General features: G+C 32.1%; 1 protein-coding gene across 1 annotated transcript; it reads right to left on the bottom strand.

The window, feature by feature from the left end:
* Window positions 1–4,235: 4,235 nt before the first annotated feature.
* LOC105156334 (ferruginol synthase) lies at window positions 4,236–6,821 on the bottom strand. The gene is made up of 2 exons (XM_011072429.3): window positions 5,796–6,821; window positions 4,236–5,059 (listed from the first exon to the last, which is right to left on the bottom strand). Exons 1-2 carry the CDS (start codon window positions 6,690–6,692, stop codon window positions 4,433–4,435), a joined length of 1,524 nt encoding a protein of 507 aa, XP_011070731.1. The 5' UTR covers window positions 6,693–6,821; the 3' UTR covers window positions 4,236–4,432.
* Between the last annotated feature and the right edge of the window lie 4,557 nt (window positions 6,822–11,378).

Genomic DNA, 11,378 nt, shown 5'->3' with positions numbered 1-11,378 from the left:
ATAAACATTTTACCCTCCAAAAAATTAAATTTAAGAAAGTTATAGATAATTATATTTATCTTACTAATTTTTTTTTTCTTATGACCTACTTGACTTTTGCAACGGATGGTTATGACCAGGTTGTAACCAAATGTAAGTCAGGTAGGTCATACAAATCCACACCAATTTAAGATCAAATTTAAGAGAACTGTCGATAATTAAAGTTATATTTGCAATTTGGTTAATTTACACTACCAAAAGAATAATAAGACCCAATGATGTTAGAGATTTAGGTTTGAACTCCGCTATATGTATAGAATATTATTTCCACCGTATAGTGTGTATTTATTTTATAATAGTATATGTTAATAAAATTTAATTTATTTGATATTATTGATTAATATATGATTATTGTAATATTCTTTATCGAATATTCATATTCGACTGAAGTAAATGTAATTCATTTATTTTAATTAATAATAATTTATCCTTTCTACTAAAAACAAATATAATTAGACTTCGGAAGTCAATAATGTTTAAGTTGGATGTGCATGTGCAGTTAGATCGTCTACAAGGACAAGTGGTTGATAAAGAAAACTATACTTAATTTTGAGATATGATTTGTGGTTGACTTTCACAAATTAAATATGCGGAGAAGTTTCTGACGCCGTATGGGTGCTTGCGATAGATTAATTTAAGTACTTATTAATTTTTTCCTGAAAAGTAAATTAAAATAATATTTTAAATCTACACTCACTACATGAAAATAAAAAATTAAAGACAAAAAAATTTAATGATAATTTTAATAATCGCTAATTATATATATTCAATGACAAGAATTCTTTTTGTCAATGAATTTCAAAGCTTTAGTAATTATAATTATTTGGCAATATTGCAATTTTCGTCCTGTATTTATAGGGGTTGGCAAATTTGGTCCTCTAACATTCGTGGTGACAATTTTGGTTTGGCATCTTCCAAATGTTCGTGATTTTGGTCCATCAATCCATTTTATAACCATTTTGCCCTTCTAGCAAAAAATTAAACATAGTCCACTACATGCTCTAAGTTAGGCCCAACATGCTCCCAAAATAAATTAAACCCTCACAAATTCGTACCATTACTCGACCGCCTTGTTCCCAAGTATTTCAAGTTCTCGACTTTATGGACTTGCTCCAACATCACTACCGCAGCGGTTAGTCCGCAGGTACTTGACTCCTTCAGCAACAAACAGCATAATCTATTTTGTTTCCTACCTTATGGCGTAGAAAAGATTTCAATTAGGGACTTAATAGAATTTTGTACAACATTAAAGAAATATAAAATATTACATAGATATCATTTTCTCTGTTGGAGGAGATAACTGTTTATCCTCTCATATGATAGAGGACTTAACTCACTTGGTTAACCCCCATAAACTAAGAAATTTGAAAATACAAAGATTCTGAATTCGAGATATTATACTTTGAAGAGTTGGAGAAGATTTCTGATGATCCCATCTGCTTCATTGCTCCCTTATTTATAGGCGTCCTGGGACTTCAAATTCAGACTCCAAATTTATTTTTGATGACATCATTGCGTTCGTCATCATCTTTTCTCTTTTGGATGATGTCATTGCGTTCGACATTATCGTGTCCTTTTTCAGCTGTTGGTCATAATGGCTTGTCGACCATGTCATTGCTAGTTGGCTTTCCTGATTTGCTGACTGTTGGTTTTTGTTGTTTTCGATCGACACTCTTATTCTCAACTTTTTATATTTTTTAATTTTTACATTTTCTTGTAAATTTTTTTTCGTTTTTTCTTGTCCTGGTTTGGTTCGGGTTTATTTTAAGTGACTCAAATTTTTGTCTGGAGCAAGGGCTTATCTTGTTTTACGCAGCAAGGGCATAAGTGGTTATGCCATTGCCCAACATGTAACATATTGCGGGTATCTAAGCACAACATACGGGGATTTCTTGCAGCGTCGTCTCGCCCTCGATCAGCTTGTACCTAGCTTCTCCACAAAACTTGTAGTGCTCCAAGCTGACTTTGTTCTTCCAGTTCAACATGCAGCCATTCTTACATGTATTAATCTTCTTAACGGGTAAACCCAATTCCGTTATCAACTTCTGTGTGATTGAGTAATCTCTCGGTACGGTGTGAGCTGGGGGCAATATTTTATTAGCCCATAGGGATATTCAATCATATAATCTCTTAGAAATATGGTTGTCCACCTTAATATCCCCCAACTATGGTGGTCCAAAATTCGAGTAATAATCTCCAAGCTAATCAAATGTATATGCACGAAAATCAGAGTGTTGAGAGTGTGTGAGGATAGTAAGAATTTCTACAACAAATGAAATGAAATAAATATATAAATTTTTTTATGGCGGCTTTTGTAATGGCCTTTGAGCGCTTAAGATAGTCGTTGAAACTAGCCATTAGAAATTATAGCCGTTATTTTGTAACGGCCATTACAAAAAACCATCTCTAATATCACGATTTTTGTAACACCGTCTTTCGTAAGTTTTCCAACGATTTTTGCCATGCCATTGTAACGACTCCTTATTTCACCAAAAAGCCATTACAAAAATAAATAGCCATAGCAAATTAGTAACGGCCTACAAATTGTGACAGTTTTAGGCACACAAATTTTATAACAGCTATTGTAACGGTTCTGGTCGTTACAAAATTATTTCATTTTTACTACCCCATCAATGATGTCATCACGTCCATTCCGTTATAAAACTGTTACAAAGGCTGTGTATTGAAACGACCATATGGCCATAACAAAAAAGTTGTTATAAACTTTATTTTTTTATTTATTTTTTGGTAGTGTATTTTATAAGATCGAAAAACATCTTATAAGCTTTAGTATGTTGTTTTATCTAAAACACTTTAGGAGCTTATTTCTAAGTAAGATCCAACATTTTATAAGCTGTTAAAATATTTTATCAGATGTGAAAATATTTTATAAACTTCACTATCTTATTTTATTCAAACACTTTAAAAGTTTAATTTTAAATAAGTTCAACATCTTATAAGATGTTGGAATATACTACATTTTAGAAAAGTTTAGCAAACATTCTCCTAGTTATATTCTATCTATGTACATTTAAATTTAAATTTTTTTATTTGCTTCAACCAATTATTCATTTTATCGTTCTTCTATCACATTTAACAATATAAATATAATAAAATTTTAAATTATGTATACACAAACTTGTAGTTTTTTTGACTAGTTTAATAATTAAAATTGTGAGGGTTTGGAAAAATAGTCCCATACTTTTCGATATCAAATTCTAGAGAGATTGCAAAGTTTGTCTTAAAATTGAATTTTCATTAATTTCTTATGTTGTTGTTAATCCAATTGGGTAAAATCTTACTTTTAGTCCCATTTAATAAGAGTCTTCATATGTAGTCTCAAATTTTACGAACTCAACATTATTTTGTTCCAAATTCAAAATTTATGCATTTTTTGTCCTCTTTCATAGATTCCTTCAAAGACAAACACCATGGTATACATCTGTCCGTTCACTATAATAAATAAACAATTAATTCTTTAGAATAGGAGTGGTAAATATTAAACAAAATTAAATTCCTATGAGAAAGATTTGCCGGGAAAGTGATTAAGTATATTATAAAATTATACATAAATATATCCGTGTGTCTATATATGTATAATCAGTAAATGCATTGCATAATCTAAATGTATATTAATATTTAATATATAAATAGGCCGTTCTTAGTTAACTATTAAATAAATTGATATAATTTAAAATAAAACTTTTATTATTATTTGAACTCAATAGTCATGCATATTTTCACTCAATTATATTGTAATGAACTGACAGTGACATATGCAATGCATATTCCAATTTCATTACCTTTTTAACAGAATATTTTAAAGAGTACAATCAACGCACAATGTTTAAGATTTTGAGCTTGAAATTTTGGGACTATATAAGAAGACCTCAAATGGACTAAAAGTGCAATATTGTCCGCTGGGTTAACACCCAAGTGTGAAATTACATGTGCTGGCTGTGTTAAAAATTAAGGAAAATTTACTTTTGGGACTAACTTTGCTATTTTTTTAAACATTTGGTACCAAAACAAAATTTTGAAAGTGTAGAGACCAATATTACAATTTGTCAAGAAAAAAGTTGACACAACAGTTCGCATTATTGTTCTTAATTATGTTGAATCCCTGCAGTTGTAAATTCATAGGTAATAAATGCTTAAAATTCATTACAATGATGAATCTTTCACATCAATATAAATACAGTAAATTCATTTAGCATTAGTCATTCAGCATTGTGACTTGAATCCAATTACAAACCAAATGTAAATTAAAGTTTTTGGGAACTCAAATGCCAACACTAAGAGATGTGTACGAGACACAAAATCCAATGATCTTATAGCAACGGCAACTTCTGGGTTTATTGAACAATGCTATAAACTCTAACACAATATGAAATTATGCATACAGATTTGGTTCAGATAACCTGGGCGAGGGTATAGCAAGCAGTGTTGTAGATTTCCTCAGGACAATTCCAAACGTGCCCGACATATTGACTGTTTCCCCATCTGGTAGCTTCCATTCAAATGAATGTAGAAGTGAAGCTAGTAAATGCATCAGCATTTTCTCGGCAAGGGGCAGGCCAGGACAAATCCTTCTCCCTGATCCAAAAGGGAGATAATGAAAATTATTACCACTGAAATCACATTTTTCATTGTCGTGTAGAAACCTCTCGGGCTTAAATTCAGAAGGACTATCCCAAATAGAAGGATCCCTTTGGATCCACCCAACGTTTATGAAGACTCTGGTTCCTTTTGGGACAGTGTATCCCCCGATTACGGAAGTTTTGTTTGGAGACCTTGGGACCAAGAGGGGTACGGGTGGATGTAAACGCATTGTTTCTTTAACAACTGCGTCCAGATACTTCAATTTAGGAGTATGGGACTCTTCAACTATGTTGTTCAATCCCACCACTTCCCATAATTCTTTTTGTACCTTTTCCATGGCTTTTGGATTATTCAAAAGATCAGTCATTACCCACTCAATCGTTGTTGCCGAAGTATCAGTCCCACCTCCTACAACATCCTGTCACACAAAAATAGTTGATGAACAAATTCTGACTTTAATAACTTAGAGGGTGTTTGGCCGGCTATACTTTTTTAGAACATCTTATAAGATGTTTTAGGAGCTTATAAAAAAAATATGCTCCTAACGTGTTTGGATAAAATAATATGATAAAGCTTATAAGATCTTAGGGGGTTTGCCGTAATAAGGTCTTTTATAGGGAAATTACTAAATGGGCATGATACTATTAGTATCATATAAGTTGTTATTTCTTGACATATTTTACTTTAAATTTTTTATAACGCTTTTATAAATAGTACATATTAGTTTAATTAAAAATAAAAATTTAATAGGTAATCTTTTTACAGTAAAAAATATGACGAATTATTACCTAAACTTTCACAAGAAAAAAAGGTGGTATTTGGTACGGATCAACTGGCCGTTCCAAAACCCGTTCCATATTGGATCAGGTAATTGAACACAATAGGAATGAAACTTGATAAATAACGTTATGATCTCCTTTTCTTATTGGTTATTTTTTTTAAACGATCAAATCATGTCAAAATGTATTTCAAAATAACAGTTATAATATCTACTACCACAAATTAAAGGACGAACAATATCATTTTCCCACCACCCTACAAGCAAAGTAGGTGACTGTAAATTTGAAAGATAAATTTTGATAATTGAAAAAAAGGGAGGGGAAGTAATTCTGCTGATTTTGTTGAAAGTAAAGCAAGAATAAAACAAAGCTTACCATCAATATGGCCTTGATTTGTCTGAGACTGATTGGCATCTCAGGATCTTCTTTCTCTTGTAACTCTAACAGGACTTGAAGGAAATCCTTCTTGCCTTCTCTCTTGATTTCTCCAGATGACATCTTTCTACATCTAGCAATAACGTCGTCGTAAATCCTCTCCATAGATTGTACATAACCCTTCATTTCTTTCTTCACTCCTTGAATGTCAAACCGGGCAAGGACTGGAAAAAAATCGGCAATATTTGGCTTTCCCAGCAGATCCACAAGCTTCGTGATAACTTCCCGGACCTTTTCCCCAACTCTTTCGCACTCTTCCCCTTCGACTATGCCGCCCCACAGCAAGTTCATTATGACATTAAGTTCAGTTCGAAACGATAGCTCACCGAAGTGGACAGGCTTTCCGGCATCTTTGTAGACACGGTTGATGGCCTTTCTGACCTCTTCCTTCCGAAGATTGTACGACCCCTGGAGACTGTTGTTACTTAACACCTCCCGGACCAAGATTTTCCGCATGGTCCGCCAATCGGAATTGAGTGGCGAAAATGATATGTCCTTTCCACCGTAGGATGCCGCTAGTGCTGCAATGTTGGCGTCGCGGTTAGCGAAAATCGAGTCCTGATCGCGAACCACTTCTTTAACGAGGGTTGGTGAGTTGATCACGACACACAATCTGTTCCCAAGGTAGAGCTTGTAGATTGGACCATATCGCTGTGCCAAATCTGCAAACTGATGGAGTAAATTGTTGCCCAGAAATGGCAAGTACCCGAGGATGGGCAAGCCCCGGGGGCCTGGTGGCAAGGGAGGAGTTCCTCTTGCAGGGTTGAGGGAGATTTTTATGCACCAGATAATGCACATTACCAGTGCTGAAATGATAGCAGTATAGTACTGATCCATTTTTTGGGGGGCGAGTGATCCTACTGCTTCTAGGATTATTTACTCTCAATCTCGCTCTGCTAATGGAAGCCTTCAATCACACAACATATATAGCACATTTATCATACGGTCGAGTCAGATTCAAGTTATATTATTACGTATGATGCCTCGGATATATCTCCTCCTTGTTGATAAAATTTTAAGTCTCATTGCTGTTTTCAATATGGCTAGCTATACCAAACAATACGCTTTCTAATTGACTTGAGAATTATTAGCTTTCTACATCTATATTAATATAAAAGAATTTTTTTTGTCCTATCAATATTTGAATATCCAAATTTATTCTTTATTTTATTTCTTTTCTTTAAAAAAATTTGGTTAAATTAATAATTTTAATAATTTCATAATTATAAAGTTTTTTCTTTTAATGACCCGCGACTCCATGTTTCCCTCTCACCTTACTTCTTCACATTTATTATAATTTATTCTTTTCACAAAATTTTTTTTTTATCATTTTATACCGAGATTCTTTTAGATACGAGTAGAAATTGTGTACGACCACAATTAATTAATGAATAAACAAAGATCGTTTATCTTGTGATGAAGTATACCTCTTTACTATAGATAATAAAATATCATAAGGATGCTTTGAATTGAAAATATGGGCTTCCCATTAATTAATAAGGATACTTTCCCCACTTGCCAAATTTTTTTGTTAGGTCGAGTTCGATCCCATCGTACACCCCAACGTGAATGGTTGTGCGCCAGTGAATGGCTGACGAACGACGAAGAAAAAAGGAGCAGAAGTCTGATGAAAAATCGCGAAAAAGACGGGATGTCGTCGGAGAAGCAACGATAGGTGGTGGGTCAAGGTTCAGTCGACTCGCCGGAAGGAGAGGAGTGGATTGGTGGTGGACTCAGGCAGAATGTTAGGTGAGTTTAGATCTGGGAACTGGGGAAAAGAAAAGAGTGGGAAGAATTTAGAAAGAAATGAGAAGAGTGGGAAAGAAATTTGGATTTTAGAATTTAGAGAAATGAGAAGAGTGAGAAGAAATTGGGGTTTTAAAATTTAGAGTTGTGAGAATGAGAGAGAATGTATATTTTTTTAATAAAATTGTTGGTGAGATTTAAAATTTTTCGATTTTATATTTTTTAATAAAAAATATTAAACATATGGTACAATATTTTAATTTATTGTTATAAATATAAATTACTAATTAGTTTAGTTAAAATATAATTCGTTAAAGTTTAGAAATATATATACATCAAAATATCAAAATACTTGCATATAATTTTGTATAACTATTAATATTAATAAAAAAAACTATAAGTTATTTTATAAAAGTTGTTGATCTTATTATATACAAAAAAAAAATTTAAGAGACGAATTTTTTAAACCAAAGTATAAAATTATAATTTATCTCATTAAATATAATAAAATAATAATTAAAATTATTCAACCACCACTGCCACCATCATCATCATCATCATCATTATTATTATTATTATTATTATTATTTTGATCTTTAGATTAATTTATGGTAATCGTTAAATTTTAACATAAATTTATAAGTAATAAAATAGATTGCACACTATATATCTTGATATAAATATAAAACTCATAAATAAATATAAAAAATTATAAATTAATTGTTAGGGACTTTTCAATTTAAAAAAATATAACAGATTACAAATAGATATTAAATAGAGCATAAAAAATTTATATGTGTTATATTAAATATTATTTTAAAAGAAGTATTAAAATTTACTAAATTATTAATTAAGCTTGTTGATCTCATTATATAAAAAAAAATTAAGAAACAATTTTTTTTAACCGAAATGAAGTAATTCATCAAAAATTGTATTGATCAAACTGAAAATGCTCACAATTCTCACAAAACTTATAGAACAAAAATTCAATTATTGTAGAACATCTAGCGTCCAATTCCAACAGTTTTTACATCCATATATATTTAGCTGTGGTGAATAGTACTAATTGTTTATGGATTTTAAATGGTAGCTATTATAATGTAGGGAATAGTTAAATTTTTTGTAGTGTGTCTTTATATTGTGTTGTTACTTTTGATGTGTCACTAATTAAATTATTGGAGTTAATTATTTTTTTATTATAAAAAAAATATATTTTATTATAATTTTTTTTAAAATAATAACACAAACATGACGAGTCGCGATTTCAAATCGCGACTCGTCATTAAATTAATGGCAAAAAATGCAAAATTCCCCAAGTCGGGAAACAAAATCCCGACTTCAAGTCGGGATCCAGGATCCCGACTTGAAGTCGGGATTTTGTTTCCCGACTTGGGAATTCTGCTTTTTTTTTTTTCGTTTAAATTATTATTATATAATTTAATTTATATATAATTAATTTTAACAATATACTAAAATCCAAAATTAATAAAATTAACATTGCATTAACTTAAAAAATTACAATTAAGGGTACAAATGTAATAGTTATTTATTTTGTACAATTGTAAAAAATTACATTAAATGTATATAATTACAAATATAAAAAATGTCCACCCGTTCCACAATGTCGTCTGTGGCGTTGACGTCGAGGTCTTCTAATTTCCTCGCCCACATTTTGAACTGGCTCATTTTGCGCCTCATTTTCTTCACCAACAAACCGACTTGATGTTTCAGAACTTGACTCCACATTGTCATGATATGCACCAAATGATGGAAATGGAATTGGTGAAATATTATATCCTTGTGTATATGGTTGATTAAAACCAAGACCAAGGTCAAGAGAAAAATCTTGTGTTTGATTTGACATATATGGAGTCGATTGAAACCAATCACCTTGAGATGGTTGAGGCATATAATAATCTTGAGGCGGTTGAGGTACGTAATAATCTTGAGGTGGATATACTGTAGAAGGACCAGCTATATCCATCCCAATATCATGACGTTCAACTGAACCAGTTGACATTGCGGCATGTGTGTTCCAATTTCAACAGTAAATACAAAAATATTGTGTTGAAGGATCTTTGTTGGAGAGCTGGCTCTGAATATCAGATCAGAAAATTCAATCGCATTATGGAGGAGATAAAGAGTCAGTCCCTCGAGGCGTTTCAGTGGTTAGAGAGGATCGACAAGAAAAAATGGACAGCATCACATGACGGTGGATGGCGATGCGGAATTCTGACGACAAATATGTCGGAATGCATAAATAGAGTATTGAAAGGGGCTCGCCGCCTACCGTTGACAGCAATTGCTGAGATGACGTTTCAGCGAAGTGTCCATTATTTCCGTGAGAGGTTAGCAAGAAGTACTGTAATGTTGACCAACAACCAACTGTGGACGGATTTTGCATATAAGATGTTCACACGTTGGCATCAAAATTCTGTTGAACATACCGTCACCAAATACCATCAGTTCCAACAGTCCGCCTCGGTTGTTACAAGACATCACGGTGGACATGGAGTCAACACCCATGTTGTCAAAATTGCGAACCGAGAATGTTCTTGCGGCAAATGGACTCAATTATACCTTGCAGTCACGCTCAAAAGGTATGCGCTGCATTCATGATTAATGTTGCACCAATGATGAAGGATTATTACGATATAATGACTTATAAGAATACAAATTCTAAGTCATTTGAACCTGTACATTCCGAAGATTATTGGGATGTACCGGGATTTGAGTTGATCCACGATCCTACTATTCGCATCTCTTCGCGCCCTGGTCGAAATCAAACAACACGTATTCACAACGAGATGGATTGGGCGCAAAGGCGTGCACGACAACAAGCACAACAAAGAAATTCTTCAACACAATCGGATGTGCCAGTACCGGGTAGCCAGGATTAATTGTATATTTTTTGTATTTTTTACAATTGTACAAAAATATACACTTTTACATTTATACATTTAATGTAATTTTTTACAATTGTACAAAATAAATAAATATTACATTTGTACCCTTAATTGTAATTTTTTAAGTTAATGCAATGTTAATTTTATTAATTTTGGATTTTAGTATATTGTTAAAATTAATTATATATAAATTAAATTATATAATAATAATTTAAACGAAAAAAAAAAGCAGAATTCCCCAAGTCGGGAAACAAAATCCCGACTTGGAGTCGGGATCCAGAATCCCGACTTGGGAAATTTTGCATTTTTTGCCATTAATTTAATGATGAGTCGCGATTTGAAATCGTGACTCGTCATGTTTGTGTTATTATTTTAAAAAAAATTATAATAAAATAATTTTTTTTTTATAATAAAAAAATAATTAACTCAAAATTACTGTCACTTAATATATATTTTTATTGGTTATATTAAAATCGTCACTTAATATTTCATCCATAATATCATATTTTCTTGTAATGTCTTTGAGGAAGAAAAATGCAATTTCACCCCATGCAAAACCATTTAGCAATATATATATATATATATATTGCACTCGAGAAGTTTATCATATTCCTGGGTCGATGGGTGTTAAACAAAGATTCTTGTGTTCAACCGAAAACAAAATTCAAGTAATTAAAAATTCCCTGGAAGTCAAACCACAACACATACAGATGTCTACGTATAGGAAGTCCTATGATCTTATAGCAACCGCAACTTCTTGTTTTATCAACAAGGCCACAAATTCTACTTACATGATATGAAATAACTATGCATACAAGTTTGGTTCGGCTAACCTGGGGGTGGGTATGGCAAGCAACGGTGTACTTTTCCT

This window comes from Sesamum indicum, linkage group LG1 (genome assembly GCF_026168435.1).
Source record: "Sesamum indicum cultivar Baizhima isolate 11 linkage group LG1, ASM2616843v1, whole genome shotgun sequence".
NCBI classification, from domain to species: Eukaryota; Viridiplantae; Streptophyta; class Magnoliopsida; order Lamiales; family Pedaliaceae; genus Sesamum; species Sesamum indicum.
The sequence above is the reverse complement of the archived record's forward strand: the minus strand, read 5'-3'. Positions and strand labels throughout refer to the sequence as shown.